General features: G+C 55.2%; 1 protein-coding gene across 1 annotated transcript; it reads left to right on the top strand.

The window, feature by feature from the left end:
• Positions 1-528: 528 nt before the first annotated feature.
• SNCB (synuclein beta) lies at positions 529-10,358 on the top strand. Its single transcript, XM_081134727.1, has 6 exons — positions 529-844; positions 1,508-1,637; positions 4,305-4,346; positions 4,564-4,682; positions 9,179-9,268; positions 9,639-10,358. The coding sequence occupies exons 2-6, from the start codon at positions 1,517-1,519 to the stop codon at positions 9,669-9,671; spliced, it is 405 nt and encodes a 134-aa protein (XP_080990853.1). The 5' UTR covers positions 529-844; positions 1,508-1,516; the 3' UTR covers positions 9,672-10,358.
• The last annotated feature ends 7,606 nt before the right edge of the window (positions 10,359-17,964 follow it).

Raw genomic sequence — 17,964 nt, 5'->3', positions numbered from 1 at the left:
TTCCTCTAGACACTCTGTTACATCACCATTTTATTATTTTCATCACACTTCTCACAAGCTGAAATAACATTGGTTTAAATTTTCTGTCCTGTGTCCCATCTACACACACACACACACACACACACACACACACACACACACACCCGTTATAAGCTCCTGGAGAGTAGGAACTTGTTATGCTTTTCTACTGTCTCCAGCCTGACATCTGCTAAGCGCTCAAGAAACGTTCGTGGAATGAACCTGAATGAACCATCGGTATTTTGCAGAAGAGGGAACATTCAGAAAGGAGAGCTGAGTAGCCCAAGGCCCCACAGTTAATTTTTAAAAGCATGGCCGAGATTCAAACCCATCTGGATTCCAAATGCATTCTCTTTCTTTCCTGCTCTTAGCACGCGGCACCGTCTCCCCCACGAGCCTGGGCTCTCGGGGGCAGGACGCGAGCCTGACGCCCCGGGGTACCCGGAGGCGCGCCCCAGCGGGCGAGGCCCGCGAGCGCTGCGCCGTCACCCTCCCCGCCCCCTGTCGGTCAGGCCGAGGGGCGGGGCGGCCGCCGGTGGGCGGGCTGAGCTCGGAGCTGCCGCAGCGCGGGAGCGGGACTCCGACGCTGAGAGCGCGCGAGCGAGCGGGGCTGGGGCGCGAGCGGCGGCGGGCGACGCACCCGAGGCGAGAAGCCTGCTGCGCCCGGCTCGCGGCCTCTGCTCCGCCTGCTGCAGACCGGCCTCAGCGCTCGGCCACGGCCCGAGACCCACTCCGGCCCCGCGCCCACCCCAGCCCGGCCTAGCTGAGCCCCTGCGTCTTCCCGCCGCAGCCGCCGCTCCATCCCCAGCTCGGGCCCCGCATCCAGGTGAGGCTGCAGAGCTCTGGGAGCCGAGACCGGGGAAGGGCTGGGGATGGAGAGGGGACTGGGTGGGACGGGGAAAGGGCTGGGGGTAGAGAGGGGTCTGGGTGAAATGGGGAAGAGAGTGGGAAAGGGGCTGGAGATCGGAAGGAGGGCGCTGGTGGGTGCCTGTCACTGTGCGCCCCCGGGATGCGTGCTGCTCAGTGTCTGCAAGTGCCTGGGTGGCCGAGTGGACGTGCATCCGCGCCCGTGTGCCCGCGTGTGTCCGAGTGTCAGTGCGCGTTTGGACGTCCGGGTGTCCTGTATGTGCACGCGAGCGTGTCCACGGAGTATGTTCGTGTGCACGGCCGTGTGGCACTGTCGTGTGTACACTTAGGCTCCGGGGCTTCGCGCAGAGTCCAGCACTCCGGTTCCGCGGGGCTGCAGCTTGCGGGATCCCGGATAACCGAGTCGGGGGCCCCTCCCGCGTCCCTGGGTTTCAAGGACGCCGGGACTCGCCGCGGCCCTGTGGCCTCGCGCTGGGGACTGGGAGAGGCAGGAGGGGGTTCCGAGCCCGAGGGGCGCCGCGGTCTCCGGAGGGAGGGGGACCCCCCCCACCGCGTCCCTCGGGAAGCTCTGGGGTGAAGGTGCGGGGCAAGCGCACCGCGCCCGTGTGTTCGCCCACCCTAGGCCGCCGGGATGGACGTGTTCATGAAGGGCCTGTCCATGGCCAAGGAGGGCGTCGTGGCTGCCGCGGAGAAAACCAAGCAGGGGGTCACCGAGGCGGCCGAGAAGACCAAGGAGGGCGTCCTCTACGTCGGTGGGCGAGGGGCGGGGCTTCCGGGCTGCGGGGCGGGGGCGGGGGGAGCGGGGGGAGCGGGGTCTCTGTACCTTGCGGGAGGGAGTGCGGGTCTGGGCGGGAGAGTGTGAGTCAGCAAATGGGGCGGGGTCCGCAGGGGTCACTGGGGACACCGCAGACCCGGGGGGGAGTGCGAGTCCGGGTTGGTGAGGGTGGGTTTCAGCTGAAAGGCCAGAGGCCGAGGGAGCGATCAAAGCAGATAGTCTTCCTTTCCTTCTTCGTATTATTGATAGTTAACCGGTGCTGAGCCCTTGCCCTCTGCCAAAAACTGTATGAAATGCCGTAACACCTATTACCTCACTTAATGCTCCCTGCCCATGCCACAGACCGGGCTGGGGTTCGCAGATGTTTCCCTATCTTGCTCAAGGTCACACCGCTGATAAAATTTGAAGCTGGAGTTTCAGCCAAGCCTTCTGGGACTCCGAAGCCCCACCCCTCCCCTTGCTGCCCTCCCTCCTCTGTTTTTGGGATTCCCTCCCAGCCCTCCTCTCCAGATACTTCCACCTCTGAGGCGCTCAGTGTCTCCCTGCCTCCCAGTGCCTGTGGTTCCATCACTGCCATCTCTCCTCTGGGTCCCCCCTCCTTGCAGCTGCCCGCTAGCATCAGGACAAAGGCCAAGTGGTTAAATCTCTCACCCTAAAAGTGAAAGGAGAGGGACCCTTGCAGGGTAATTTGCGTAAAGGGAGGTAAAACCTAGAAACTGGCATTTACTGAATCCATCCTGTGATTCAGGCCTTTCTTGTGTGCAGGGGGTAGAATTGTCCTCTGCGCAGGCTGAAGAGCACTGCTTTTGGCTTTGTGGTCATTTGAAAAATACTTATTGATGACCTACTATGTGCCAGCCACTTGCTCCTGGGTATATAACAGTGTACGGGAGGAGAGATAGAGGTATCTTCTCTCCTGATAGTGACATAGCATTCCAATAGTGGGATTTGACATCAAGGGGCTGGAGCAGGGACCACTTTATTAGGGTAGTCAAAGAGGGTGACATTTGAGCTGAGCCCTGAAAATAAGGAGCCAGGAGGGGGTTGAGGGAGGCTGGAGATCAAAGAGCACAATAGGTGGGCAAGAGCTGGTTCTTGAGGAGCCCTTGTGGGCCCAGGGCAAAGCATTATTATAATTGCCATGACAGACTGGAAGGTAGGGACTGATACAATCCGATTTCAGTTTGGAAAGGTCTCTCAGAGCTCTGGGGACAGAACAAATCTCAGGGAGGCCCCCTGGGAGGTAGTGTAGCCACCAAAGGTGGCTAGAGCTAGGGCAGAGGTGATGGAGTCAGGGAGAAGGCTTGAGCCCACACCTAGTGGATCCCACTCTGGCCTCCCTTCTGCCTCCCTTTTGCCCAGGAGCCACTGATGGCCCCCAGTTCCTACCCTGTTAAGCCTCAGCTTCCTGTAGCCTGGCATGGTCCTGCCTCAGTCTATGTTCCCAAATTTGTTTCTCACCATTCCCATCTCTGCCGGTACACAGACCGCCTTGATGTGCTTCCTGCCTGCACACCTCTCTGTGCCCTGCCTGCATGGTTCCCTGTGCCTAGGGTACCCTCTCCAGTCTCCTTTCTGCATATCCACCTGCTCCCCATCTGTCAAGTCCCAAGCAATGCCCCCTCCCCTATCACATACCCCCTGGAGGCTGGAGGTCCTCTCCCCACTGCTTGAAGTCCTGGGCACCAAATGCTCCTGACCCCCATCCGAGAGTGAGTGATTAGCCTGAGGCCTGGCTGCCAAAAAATGTTTCTGGCAGGAAGGGATGGGTACACATACAGCTGTCTCCTGTCCCTGGGTCTTGCTGGCCTTAGATGTGAGAATCCTGTCTTCGCACACCCTGTCCCTTCTCTCCTCCTCCTCCTCCCAGGGGTGTCAGCCCGCCCACACACCCATTTCCGGGCCTATCAGCTGTTGTCTGAGTTGCCAATTCCTCAGGATAGGAGATTCCCCTCTCCTTTGAGGGCTCCCCTCAGCTCAGATCAGGCACCCTTGCCTCTCCCAGCAGCCCCACATTTTGCTGTGACCAAGTTGCTGTCCTCCTGGAAAGGCCCAGCCAATGCCAAAGGTGTCAATCACAATCTGCCCATCACACATAGATCCATCAGGCATCTAAGACACTCTTCACTCTGGCCAAAAGGAGGAATTTGCACCCTTGTTAGGAGAAGAGAGTCTTTAGAAGAAATGGAGTGCATGTGTGGTGGGGGGCTCAGGTGGCAGTGCCCATAGGTGAGATGTGGGCAGTCACACACCAGGGGCACCTTTCCAAATACATAGCCTGTTTGCTCCCCCCACCGCATCCCCACCTGCTCCCACACAGGCAGATCATTAAATGAACTGGTGCTTTGCACATTGCGGGCACACAAACAACAGCCCCCTGAAGTGTGCAGATATCACATAGGTAGGGGTGGTGAGAGACAGACAGCAGGGAGAACTGGAAGTCCTGAGGAAGTAGGCATGGGGGGCTCAGTATGGTGATGAGGGGGCACTTGTGGAATTTTGAGGCCCAAGGAGGCAGTGATGGGGCCAGGATACCCGCTACTGTCGACTAGGTCTCTCTGTCCATTGTGTAACCACTGTGCTTGTCAGAGTCTCTGTTTCCTCAGCCCAGAGCCCTTAAATGTGCCCCTTTTTCTTCCTGCAGGAAGCAAGACCAGAGAGGGGGTGGTACAAGGAGTGGCCTCAGGTACCTGCCCAGCCCTGGCACAGCCCCTTTCCTTCCCCCAACCTGAGAGCTGACTGATTCCAGAGGGTAGGGGTAAGGGTCGTGGAAGAGGGAACCTCTAAGCTTTAGGGGGTGCTCCATGGGAAAGGCAGGTTCTGGGTCACTACAGGGGAGGGGACACCTATACCTCCTTCACCCTGGCTCCCAATCCCCTTCCCCAACCTTCTCCCCACTCTAGTGGCTGAGAAAACCAAGGAGCAGGCATCACATCTGGGAGGAGCTGTGTTCTCTGGGGCTGGGAACATCGCAGCAGCCACAGGCCTGATGAAGAAGGAGGAATTCCCCACTGATCTGAAGGTGAGCAATCCTCCTGCCACACACATGAATGAATGCAAATGCATACACATACCAGGCTCGCCCATAAATCTGCCACCAGGCTCCCTGCTCCCCCCAGCCAGCCTGGGGCACAAGCCACCTTGCCTCACCTGCAGGATCCTGTTAGACTCAGTTCAGAATGAGCCTGTGAAGGCGTGTATAGATGTGGTGCTCCCTGTGACCATGACCCAGATCTGGCTGTGCACATGTATCCTGCTTGCAAGTGTGACCTGAACCACTTCTGGCTATGTTTGCATGTGTCATTGATTATTCATTCATCGCTTTTCATTCAACAAGTATTTATGCCAGAGAGGAATTGTTCTAGGGATTTCTGCAATGAATAGTTACCTACATTCATGCAGCTGACCTTTCAGTGAGAGAAGGTGTAAAAAGCCAACCAACAAGCAAGATGATTTCAGACAGGGATAAGTGCTGTGAAGAAAAGACAACCAGGTGATAGTAGAGATAATCAAGGGATGAGGGGGCTACTTTAGCTGAGAGGGCTTTTCTGAAAAGGTGACATTTGAGCTAACACCCAAGGGATGAAGCAAGCCAAATAGGAAATGTATTTCAGGCTGTAGGAAAGGCTCATGCAAAGGCCCTGAGACAGGTACGAGCAGGTGTGGGCCATGGGGGAGGGGTGAGTTGTATGTCACACGTTTGTGCAGTCATGTTCTCCCAGGGGAGTGGTGGTGGCTATCCCTGTGTGCGTAAAGACAGGTGCCTGCAGTAGGATACACGGCAGAATAAGGGTTATGAGCTCTGGAGCCTCACAGAGCTGAGTCTGAATCCCAACTCCACTACTTCCTGACTGTGTGACCTTGGGCAGGTCCCATCCTGTCTCTGAGCCTGAATCTTTGCCTGTAATATGGGAGATGAACACAATAGGGCTCTTATGTAGATTAGAGATAATATAGATCAGAGGTTTCTCAAAACTTAAGTGTGCATCAAAATCACCAGGAGTCCAAGTTAAAATACAGACTGTTGGCCCAACCCGAGAATTTCTGACTCAGTAAGTCTGAGCTGAGGCCTGAGAATTTGTATGTACCCAGGTGATGCTGATGCTGCAGGTTCAGGGACCCCACTGTGAGAACCACTGATAAAGAGCCAGGCTTGCATACAGCGAGTGCTCAGTAAGAGACAGTGGCCCCATGACCATGTGAGCAGCCCTTGTCTGCCCCCCGTGGCTCTTGTGATCACTGGCGTGCGTGGAAGTGTACACACACTCTGTATGCACTCTGTGGGCGCACACATCTGCACAGACATCCATCCTCCTGTGGGATGCTGCACGTCTGTCCACGTATAAGTGCAGACTCTGCCTCTGTGATGGTAGGGGCTCCTTCTGCATCTGGTTTGGGAGATCAGTGTACATTCCACATGAGTGTATCCATAAAGCTGTGGGAGGAGACCCCACCTACCCTCCACTCAGATATTTTGCACAGTTGGTTCCTTCTCTGGCGGAAGTCTGGGGTTTGACTCAGTTCAAGTCCTGCCTATGCATTTTACCATCTGTAAGGCTTCCCATTTCTTATAATTATGTTTCAGTGATTGCTCCCATTCATTGACCTCTTATATGGGCAGGCATTGCTCTAGACATGTTACATGGAGTAATTCATTGACTCTTCACAATGTCCCTATGTGGAAGGCATCACAATTAGCCCATTTTTCAGATGCAGGAACTGAGGCTCAGAGAGGTGAATGACTTGTCCAAGATCCCATGGCTGCCTGCTTCCCTGAGAAGGTGGTTGGGAGGATAAGCTCAGGTCCATATCATTGGAGTCACTTGGTGCCTACATGGTGGTAGGTCCTTTGCTAGGGGCAGGGGTTCAAAGAGAGGCAGGTCTGGGCCTTTTGTGAGGGACGTTTGCACAAAACCATCTTTCTCCAGCCACCTTCCTCCTACCAGCACTTGACACCTCAAGCCTAGTTTCTCAAGGAAGCTCAAGATTATAGATTTACAATCCAAACCACAGCCCTTTGGGGCTACTGGGCATAGGGAAACCCGTGCAAGCCCAGTGTATGTGTTCCTGAGTGTTTCTCCATCCCAGCCTGCTCACATGTGTTATCATAGAAGCCTCCTGTACTCCTACAAAGCGGAGATGCCATCTCATTTCACACTCAAGGCTGCTAAGATCAGCGGTGAAGTGACTTTCCTGATGCCAGACAGCTAGTGAGTGGCCAGGCTGGGAAACGTCCTTGTGTTACCAGCACCCAGATCAAGACAAAACATCAGCCCCTTCAGAAGCCCCACCTTCTACCCCCTTCCAGTCCTTACCCCCAGGGCCAAGACTAGGGTAAGATGAGGGAGGTATCTGGGGCACAGAATTTAAGGGGTGCACTCATTCTGGGGTCTCATTTCCATGGCGCTGAGAATGGGTGCCTTCTCAACACCTGTACCCTCAGCGCCTTACTCTCCCCACCTTCGGCCTGGCCCTGCCTCCCCATCCATGCTTCCTGACTTCCATCACCACAAATTAGTTGGGCTTTTTTTTTGTTTGTTTGTTTGTTTTTTAATAGATTTTTATTGATTTCAGAGAGAGGAAAGGAAAGAGACAGACAGACAGACAGACACGTCAATGATGAGAGTGTCATTGGGGATTGAGCCCACAACCCGGGCATGTGCCCTGACCCGGAATCGAACCCTGATCGGCTGGATCCTAGGTCGATGCTCAACAACTGAGCCACGCCCGGCTGGGCTTGTTTGTTTGTTTTTAATGTTTTTTATTGATTTTAGAGAGGAAGGGAGAGGGAGAGAGAGAGAAACATCAATGATGAGAGAGTCATTGATTGGGTGCCTCCTGCACCCCCCCTACTGGGGATCGAGCCTGCAACCGGGCATGTGCCCTGACCAGGAATCGAACCTCGATCTCCTGTATCATAGGTCGATGCTCAACCACTGAGCCATGCCAGCTGGGCTAGTTGGGTGTTTTTTAACTTCATATAAATGTTATCCTAATGTACATGCTCTTCTGTATCTGGCTTCTTCCACTCAAAAGGAAGCCATGCTATGCAATGTTGGTCTCCATATTTATTGTGCAGTATCCATGTGTGGTGAAACTAAAAGGCACATATACTTCTACTCTTATTGGACTTCTGAGTTGTTTCCAATGTGCTTGAGCTGGAAATTTTTTAAAATTTTTGTAAAAATTTATTTTAGAGAGAGGAAGGGGAGGGGAGAGAGAACCAGAGACACATCTATGTGAGAGAGAAACATTGATTGGTTGCCTCCCATGCCCTGATGGGGGATGGAACTGAAAACCTGGGTATGTGCCCTGACCAGGAATCAAACCTTCCACCTTTTGGTATACGAGACAATGCTCTACCCAGCTGAGCCACACCAGCCAGTGCTCAAATTGGAATTTTTAACACTATGTTTCTTTCCTGGATTCTGGGTGACTTTGAGCAAACATTTCTCCAACTCCTGGGCCTTGGTATACCCATCTGGACACTGGGGGAAATGAGCCAGGTCAGGAGCTGTAAACTCCTGTGCCCATGGGCCCCACCTAGACAGGTAATTAGAAGGACCTGAAGCTGCTTGGATGGAGTTGGTTAGAATGCACAATGGTAGGCCTTGATGCCAGTCCTTCAGGGTCCCAAGAGTCTTATCTCCACGTAGTAGTAAGGGACAGTGGTACTTGTGGAAGTGGGGGAGGTGGTATGCTCTCCTCCCTACAGGTTCCCCCAGGGGTCCAGGTATATGCCAGCCCATGTGGCCTTGTGCAGCCAAGCACAGGACCCCAGGTTATTATTGTGTGTGCCTGTGTGCAGCCAGCTTCATCCTGTGTTTGTGCACATACATGTGCTCACCTGCAAGTGGCTGGCCATATGTCTGGCAGCCCCTCGGCTGCATGCCTGCTGGTCTGCACAAGGCTGGGCATCAGATGCAGGGGGAAGGGAGAGTCTTAGCTCACACGTCCAAGCAACACCACTGAGCTGTTGCTTCCAGCTTATCTTAAAATAGCAACAGCTGAAGAAACCAGGCCACACAGGGCCCTGGGGGAGGGATGGGTGGAAGGTGGCAGGGGAATGGCTCAGAGCCCCTGCCCATCCCATCCCTGAGCCTCCATCTCTCTCCAGCCCAGAGGAGCCTCCAGGGTTATCTCTGGGGTCCCAGTGCCCCACACAGAGCCTGACCCAAGGTGGTAGGGATAAATAGGTGACTGTATATGCCATCTATCTTCCCATCCCATTCAGTCCAAATGATGAAAGTGCAGGAGGCTGCCAGGTGCTGGGGAGAAGGGTTTTGAGAGTCCTGCTCCACTCCCCACCCCCAGCTTCAAGCAGGATTTGGAGGGACTTCACTCCTCATGCATTCATCCCACTTCCAAGGTACTCCAAATAAACAATTTAACTAGAAATTCTGGTTGCACTGCCAACAAAGCCTAGCCTTCCCCTAATCAGCCAAGAGCTTCCCAGGGTAAGAATTTGGGGGGCATCCCCAGCTGCCCTCACAGGCCCTGTCCCTTCTCTGCCTGCAGCCTGAGGAAGTGGCCCAGGAAGCTGCTGAGGAGCCACTGATAGAGCCCCTGATGGAGCCAGAAGGAGAGAGCTATGAGGAACCACCCCAGGTGAGGGGTGGCAGGGCTGGGTGGGGCTTTGGGCATCCTAGAGGATAGCTGCCATCTCCAGCCTGGGTGGGAGGTCCCTGGAAGGGTAGGGTTAGTCCAGAGATCTTCAGGTCCCCATTTTTTAGAACCCAGGCCCCCGGAGGTCTCAGCACGGAAGGAGGACAGATGCAGTATAGCACTGGGCCCCAGGCACCTCTGCCCAGGACTGGCCAGGCTGTCCCCAACTTCCAAGTTCCTTGCCTGCCCAGGGGGAGGGGATGCGCTTTTCCTCCTTGACAGGCAGAGGTCTCAGGCCCAGAGCCTGGCCCCTTGGTTTCCAACCCCTTCCTCTTTTGCTCTTCTCCACTCTACCCCAATCCCTCTGATGCAGGAGGAATATCAGGAATATGAGCCAGAGGCCTAAGGGGCCAGGAGGGCCCCCCACCAGCAGCACAATCCCTTCCTGGTCCCTTCCTCACCCCCCCCCCCCCCCCCCCCCGAGCCAGGGCTGTCCTTCTACCCCTTCCCCCCAAACACGAGATCTTCCTTCACTCCGAGGTGCCCCCTCGGAGCCTGTGTTAGTGTCTGTCCATCTGTCTGTCCTACCTGCCCGTGTCCTACCCTGGGGCGTGGACAGGGCCGGGCCTGCGGCTGCCACTGGGAGCCTCGCCCCGCCTGCGTGGCCCGGTGCCCGCCCTATCCCGTCCAGTGTCTGCGCGGATGTAGCATGTTCTATGTGTTTTTAAATGAAGATCCGAACGCGACCGCTCCCTACCCTACCCCAACAGAGGCTCTCTGAGCGACCCCACCCCACCCCCACGGCAGCCCCAGAGCACTCCACCCCGCTCCCACTTCGAGCCCAAAACCTTTTTTTAACCAAAAACCAGGAGTCAGGCTGTGCCATGCCCCCTCCCCCAGCCGGTGCGGTCCAAGCGCGGGCGTTGTGTGTTGTGACTGTGGCATGGAGAGCCCCCCAACCCCCGTGTGAGCGTGTTCCGGGCGGGCGCAGCCGCCCCCGCGTGTCCACGAATAAAGTCAATCTGTCTGTAGCCGGCGCCACACGGGCAGGGCTGGGCGCCGGATGGGGGTAGCCGGCGGGCTTCCAAGTCCCAACCTGTCCCACTTTCCTCTTTGGGGCCCGACACACTCGGCCCAGGTAGGAGAATGACAGCCTCCGACCCCAACTTCTCAATATCCCATCCTCTGGGGAGAGGGGGTTCCTCCGAGGCTGGGACCAGCAGCCCGCCGGGGAGGCGGGAGGGCGGCCTCGGGAGCCACCTGCTGGGCGGTAAAGGGTCTGCTGCAGGCTCGGGGAGGAGGGGAGCCCCGCGCCGCCGGGGCGCAGGGTGGACCGGCTCACACCGCGCTGTGCGCGGGCAGCCACTCAGACGCGGACGTGCGGGCGCCTACGCTGGTCCTCGCTCGCCCCCGGAGGGCACGCCCCCTGGCAGGAGCTCACGCGCAGAAGGCGTGCACGCGCGCCGGCCGATAGGTGCGGACACGTGCACACTCACGGTTGCACACGTGCCGCGAAGTCCTCGGAAACCAGCGGCGTGGGCACCGAAAGATGCTGTGACGCGCAAATTCTCTTCCCCGCAACGTTTACACGCACACACACCTGCGCACACCTGTTCAAATCAGGCGGGCTCGTCCAAGGGGACGAGAGACGGGCAGCTGTCTCAGGAGTCACCGCTCGGGCGACCCGTGCTCCCCCCGCCCGGAAAGGCGCCCAAAGGTTGTGGCCTCGGCTGAGGTGGGCGAGGGTCTGCTGAAATCCCGAAGCTGGCCAGCCGCCTTGAGCGGACCAGGATGGACATTAGAGGGACCCCGACACCGCCTCGGTGCGGGAAAGAAGGGGCGCAGACTCGGCGGGGCTGCGCGGAGGCCCCGCCTCCGTCAGGGCGCGGGTGCCGCGCTCATCGCCTCCGAAGCTCCCCGCGACGCGCCCGAGCCGAGGCCCCGCCCCATCGACGCGGCGCTCCAGCCCCTTTGCCCCAGAGCCCCTCTAACTTCCCTCGGACGGAGGCCCGGTCCCCCCCCAGGCCTGCTTCGCTTTGCCGCCGGACACCCCCCCCCCCCCCCCGCCAAGCTCGCCTGCGTAAAACCCTCACCCCCTTCTCTGCCTGTTCCCACATCCTGTCCGACTTCAGCCCCAGGGATGGAAGGAACTTGCTCTCTTCAGTCAACCCCGAATGTTAGCGCTGCCTCTTTCCCCGAGAGAGTGGGGGCGGGGACGGTGCCGGGCTCCGGGAGGCCTTGAACCCTGCGGGAGGCCGGTCCCCTGGGGCCACCTTGGCCCAGAGTGCACCGAGCCATTACTTCGGGAAACGGGAGGCAGCCGGCAGAGGTGTGCGTAGGGAGAATAAACCGGTGGGCTTGGATTCTCTGACTCCCTGTGCGGGTGTCAGGACCTCCAGATCCCTTTTGACAATTAGGACACTATTTACAACCCACAGGATGCGGGAATTGCAAATCCCTGGCCCTCAGGTTGAATTTGGCCTATAGAGATGTTTAATTTGCTAGCACAAGGTTTAATTTTTTTTATGTGATTCCAGTTGGCAAGTCCTTTTCTCTCCCTACTCACTCATTTTCATGAACTGCTGGCTAAAGAACTTGAGTACGCCACCTCCTCTCCAGCTACCAGCACCGGATCCCCAATTTTAGATGCCAGAACAAGGTTCGCCATCTGGCCTGGAAAGGGGGGGGTTATTCTTACTTCCCGGGTGCCAAGCCACGCACCTGGTTTTTTGAGCCTGGTTTCTGCTCAGAGACCAATGTTCTCTTCTGCCAGGGTCACTTTTAAAATGCATTCCAGGCACAGGTCCAGAAGCATCAGCGCAAGATGCCAGCCCTGTGTCAGATGGCAGCCCTGACTGTGGATGCATATGTGAGAACACACAACCCATGGGTCCCAACCTCGTGACGTGGATGGAGCTATTTACCAAGTGCCTAGTTTTTCCCAGGCGTCTGACATTTGTCTCCATTAATTTCACTTGAAACTGTGCTCAAGGATTTCTTGCTATTAGCCCCAATTTACAGATGAGAGAATGGAGGCCAGGGAGGCAGTTACCTGCCTTGGGGAATGTCGTTGGGAAGTGACAAAGGCTGCAAGCCTGACCCTGAATCCCAATTTTCCCAAAGGGACTTGCTCTTGGGGGAGACAAACAAAACCAACACAGGAAGGAAAATGGGGTGGGGGGGGGAGGGAGCGGCAGAGTGCAGATAACAGATGCTCGTGCAATTTCATGCAGACTGCAAATGAGATTGTGTGTGTTTGTGGGAAAGGCGTTGAGCTGTGTGTGCACACTCACCTACATGATGGGAGTGTATGTGTTGTGCATCTATTCTGTTCTTAGAAGTGAGAGGCTGCAGGGAACAGCCCTGGAGGTCACTGCCCTGACAGAACTCATGTCCCATGGATCAACAAATACATGGATCAAGATAATTTTGAGTTTTATGAAGAACATAAAGTGATGTGGCAGGAAGGGGGTTGACCGCATTAAATTGGGTGGTCAGCTCGGGCCTCTGAGGAGGTGAGGTTGGCTCTGAAACCTGCATGGAAAGAAGCTGGCCTGGAAGATCTGGAGGGGCAGCCTTGCAGCAGAGAAGGAGCCCACCTCTCTGTGTCTACGTGGACATGGGATGTGTAGTCAGTTCGGCTGAGCCCAGCCAGGCCTCCTGATATCTGTGGGTCCAGCCCCACCTCGCCTGACCCACACCTTCCCTTCTATGTCTGTGCTCTTTCTTCCACAGTTGCCCTCAACTCTGCCTGTTGAAATCCTTCCCTCCTCTGAGCTTTCCCTAGTCCTCCAACCAGAAATGACTTATCCTTGTCACCCCCATCCTGCTCAGTTGTGCACACAGTGACCCCTCCCCACCTATGTCAGCACTCTGTGGACCTTTGCTGGCTGGCTAACCTGGAAGCTGCCTTCTCCTCCTGATGAAGGGCTGGGAGCTGTCCGTGTGTCCCCACCATTCCTGTCCCCCTCCCAGCTCCCCACTCCCACCCCTAGAACTTTATTTTTGTTTTCTCCTTTCCCTATTTATAGCTCTCTCCCCTCCAGAACCATCCCTGCATCCACCCTGTTGCCTAGAAACCAGCTCTGGGCTGAGGGGGTGGGGGGAAGGCCAGGCCAGCCAAGGCAGGGGGAAAGAAGAGCTGTCACCCACTCCCCCCTCAGCATCTCTCTCAGGCTCCCAGAAGCCCACACCACTCTCCACCCAGCACCCACAGGTGTTTCTTAAAAGATAAAACAAAATGTGGAAAACGGAAGCCTTTGTGATTTGTGAAGCCCTTCACTCAAGCCTCTCAATAGCCTGCTCTGTAGGAGGCCTGGACCCATTTTTTTCAGATGAGGAAGCGGGCTTCAGAAAGTAAAGGTCCCATAGCTCAAGCCTTCTCAGTAGAAACTCTATGGGTTTGGACTAGTTAGCCTTGGGATATTGGCCTGAAACCCTGAAAAAAAGCTTTAAAAGCACAAATCCCATAATCCATTAATTTCAAAAAGGTAAAGAGAAAAATTTTGTCATGATCTTGCCACACACCAGGCCACTAATCCTGCCTCTGCCACACACCCCACTATATACTGTGCCTCGCACCATGGTCCCAACATGTCCCTGCAATGCCCCAACCATGCCACCCCACATTCCTTCCACCACTCCCGACTGCAGCTCAACTCCTGGCCCTAATGCCCACCTGTCACAGATTGGACCGGGGAGCCTGAGTTTGTTTCCTGGCTCTGTTACTTCACCAACTTTGTGACCTTGGACAGTTCACATAACCTCTCTGAACCTCCGTTTCCTCAGCTTGAAAGTAAGAATGCTAATTTCCACCCCAGAGGACTAGTAAGAGATACTGGTGAGAAAGTGCTTTGAACACTAGAATGCTGTAACACGTGAGTGACTAATTAGAATAGTTAATACTGTTATTGTTGTTATTAAGGCCAAGAGGTAGGGCAGTGAGCCAAAATGGGCCCTGGGCTCACAAAGGGAACCCTGGCATGTGTCTAGGCAGGAGGATCCCTTTCCCTGGAAGAAGGAGGGGCATGGGTGGGAACTGCCTGAGAGTACCTGCAGACCACTGAGGAGTAGGGGAGGGCACAGAGGCTTGTGCTTGATTCCTCTGGTTCTCAAGGACCCCTACCCCCTACTACCCCACTCCCTGTCTCCCACCCAAAAGGCCCACCTCTGCCTTTGAAATAGGCTTTCTGGGCAGAATGGGGGAAAGGGCTGCCAAAGAGCAGCTGGGCCATGATTCAGCCTGAGTCACCCATCCAAATCCTGGGGCCACCCCCAGCTGGGCCAGAACCTGCAGCTGCTGGGGGGTGGGGATGTGGAGAGGAAGGGAGGGGGCCTGTGTGGGCAGCAGGCCGAGCTCACATGTGCTCAGGCCAGGGGCTTTCGTGAGTATCAGAGCAGCTGTGAGGGACTGGGAGTGGTATATGTGAGGAGGTCAGAGTGGGGAAAGTGACTCCATGGACATCAGTTATCTAGGCTGACTGAGAAGGCAGGGTTTTCATGTGTGCGTGTGTATATGTGTGTATGTGTATGGGGTGTTGTAAATCTGAGTAAATGAAGAGCTAACAGTGTGGACTGAAGTTCGGCTCCCAGCTTTGTCACTTTCCAGCTGTGTGACCCTGGTAAGTTACTTAACTTCTCTGAACTTCTGTTTTCTCACCTATGAAATGGAAATAATCCCATCAATCTCTGATGATTTTCCTTAAGGAGTAAATGTAATGAGATGATGACTGCAGAACAATTAGGCAGACAGTAAACGGTACATCGCCATCATTATCATCATCTAGGGTATTGGTTAGACATTGCCTGCATGAGGACCGGCACATATCTGAGTCTATGTATTCAGGGGTGTGTCTGTACAAGCCCCAAGGGATGGGGGGTCTGGGTGAGTGTTTCTTGAAGGAGTCAGTGAATGTGTGTTGTGTGTGTACCTCTGAAGCAAACACAAGCACTTTCCAGTAAGTTGGGTTCACTGTCTGCCATATGACCCCATCCTCACCCCCCCACACGCACACGCACACACATACACACATGCACACACACCACCACCACCACTCCTTCCCTAGAGGCTGTGATTTGCTGAAATTGGGCCTAGACCAGGACCAGTGTCCAAACAAATGGGTCGGGAACTGCGGAGGCTGTTGTATCGGGACTCAGACCTTCTCAAAAGCCTTTAGCCTCAAGCAAAGCTGGAATGGGGGTAACTGGCTAGACCCCAAGGGTGGGTGTGCCTGGGTGCAAAAGGGGGTCTGTGTTTGATAAAGTGGATATGAACGTGATATGAACATGAATAAGCATGAGATGCGTGTATGTGCGTGTGTGCGTGTGTGTGTGCGTGTGTGTGTGTGCAGGGGTGGCTGCTGTCTCTGCTCTGGTACAGTCTGCTTGTCTCCATGGCGCCTGTTGCCACACATGCTTGCTTTTCAGAAAGTCACCGGGATTGTTTATTCCGCCCCCAGCCTGGGTGCCAGCCAAGGAGCTGCAGGCACTTGTTTATCTTCTGGTGCATACAAGTGTGTATGGCTTCCCAGCGGCAGATCATCCGAGATACTGGCACACACACACTCACACGGGTACAGGTGACCGTGTTGGTTGTCACAGAATGAGCCTGAACCCCAGGATGAGCCAAAAGCCGGGCCCAGGCAGACTCGCTCCACATGGAGAAAAAGACGGCCCCTCAACAGCCCCAGGGGACACATCATGGATTTAGCAACCCCCAAAGCTCCAGGAAAGTGTGAGAGCCAGTTGCCCTGGTCTTGGTCCTGTGCTCTACTCCCATTCCCCAGAACTAGTCACTGCACAGCAATTGGCCAGGCCTGGGTCACTGCCCACCTCTAAAGCTGGCAGTAGGGTAAATCCCACCCTACCATTTGGACTGGAGTGGGGAGGTGGTTCTCCAAAGAAAATAGAGGTCCTGTGGTCAGAAAAGGGTGCATAGTGTTGGGCTTGCTGTTACCCTGGTGTCCACCATGAGTGCTACACTATGCTTGGTGTGGGGTTTTTTGTTTTTTGTTGTTTTTGGTTTTTGGTTTTCTCCCTAAACCCTCCTTAGATCTCTGAGAGCTGTTACATATGATGAAGTCAAGGCTCAAAAAGACCTCAATTGAGGCCACACAGCTACTAACTGGAAAGACCAGGACCTGAACCCACTCTCCTGCCTCCATGCGTTTGGAGCTACCGCTCTGCCTTAGCGTTTGGTTTTGTTGTCTGGAAATTTTCATTTTTAAAAAATATGTTTTTATTGATTCCAGAGAGAGGAAGGGAGAGGGAGAGCTAGAAACATCAAATGATGAGAGAGTCATTGGTCGGCTGCCTCCTGCACAACCCCCACTGGGGATCGAGCCCGCAACCCGGGCATATGCCCTGACTGGGAATCGAATTGTGATCTCCTGGTTCATAGGTCGAAGCTCAACCACCGAGCAACACCAACTGGGCTGGAAATTTTCATTTTTAAAAGTGTTTTTATCAACAAGTCCCCACGGAACAAGAGTGGTTGGAGTGTGGCAAAGGGCACAGATGGAAAGAGGCCCTGACTGTGCCCACACAGCAGACATGGCCAGAGCTCTGACCACATCCCTTCCGAAGACTTTATCATTCCTGTGTCCATCAGCAGGACTCCTAACAGCCAGGGCTTGCATCTTTGTCAAAGAGCTGCCCTCTGGCTGTGGAACCCACTTTGCACCCATGCACTGTGAGCCAGAAGCACCTGGGAATTAGCACCCAGCCCCAGTGTCTACCAGGCACTCAGATATAAATATACCAGCTCCCTCAGCCTCGGCCAGGGGAATTCTGAGATGTGCCTTTATCCCATTTCCCAAGACTTCCTGCGGGATTAAGCTTCACTCGCCCACTGGGGTAGCTGGTTTAATAACTACCCCTTATTGGTTGCCTTCCTCTCCTGGGTCACTTTCCCACTCTCCTTCTGGTGTCCTTGCGCCTCCCAAATAAACAGCATTCTTTCTATCTTCATTTCAGGGTCTGAACTGCCCCAAGGCACTGGGTCCCATCTCACCCTTCCACCCTGAGCATCTGGGCCCAGCCATCATGCTCTCCCTTATTGCCCCTTTCCTTCTCTGCTGCCCCCTCCCACCAGGACTTAAATGCCTCCAGTCTCCTCCTAGCCCCTTGCAGGAACCGCGACATCCCCTTTCTCCTTCCCAGCCCAGACCTGCTGAGAGAGCTGTTTTGTCCACTCCAGTTCCTTACTCCTATTTACTCATTAACTGCCACCACCGCCAAGTCTGGCGCCCACCCCACTACTCCACTGCCTGTGCTTTCATCGAATTTCCATTACCTTCTTTTCAAGTCCAGAGGACATCTCCGGGGCCATATTCTGTCTTCCTGAAGCAGTTGGCTCTGCCCTTCTTCTGGAACACTCTCTCCCCTTGGATTCTGAGACATCACTCTCCTGGGTTTCTTCCGGTTTCTCAGACAACTGTTTCTCATCTTTCTTTGCAGCCTCTTTTCCCAGCTGGTCCCTTAATGGTGGTGTTCCTCAGGGTGGACCTGGGGTCTTCGTCTCACCCTATTTGGTCTACACGCTCCCCTCATGCACCAACAGGCCCTCGAGACTTCTATCACCAGCTCCCTGGGCTGTCTGCCTTGGCCACTCCAGAGCTCAGTTTTGGACTCGTACGTGAAAGCACGGCTGTCCTACAAGCCCCTACTTTCCCCAGGGCTCATCAGGTATCTGTCCTCCA

The sequence above is a fragment of the Miniopterus schreibersii genome (genome assembly GCF_964146895.1).
Source record: "Miniopterus schreibersii genome assembly, chromosome: 4".
Classification (NCBI taxonomy): Eukaryota; Metazoa; Chordata; class Mammalia; order Chiroptera; family Miniopteridae; genus Miniopterus; species Miniopterus schreibersii.
Note: the sequence above shows the minus strand (reverse complement) of the source record. Positions and strands in the feature narration are given on the sequence as shown.

Excerpts from the sequence above, each read along its gene's own strand:
- SNCB (XM_081134727.1), top strand. The coding sequence starts at position 1,517 with ATGGACGTGTTCATGAAGGGCCTGTCCATGGCCAAGGAGGGCGTCGTG. Across the intron at positions 4,347-4,563 it reads GGTACAAGGAGTGGCCTCAG|TGGCTGAGAAAACCAAGGAG; the intron begins GTACCTGCCCAG and ends TCCCCACTCTAG. Across the intron at positions 9,269-9,638 it reads GCTATGAGGAACCACCCCAG|GAGGAATATCAGGAATATGA; the intron begins GTGAGGGGTGGC and ends CCTCTGATGCAG.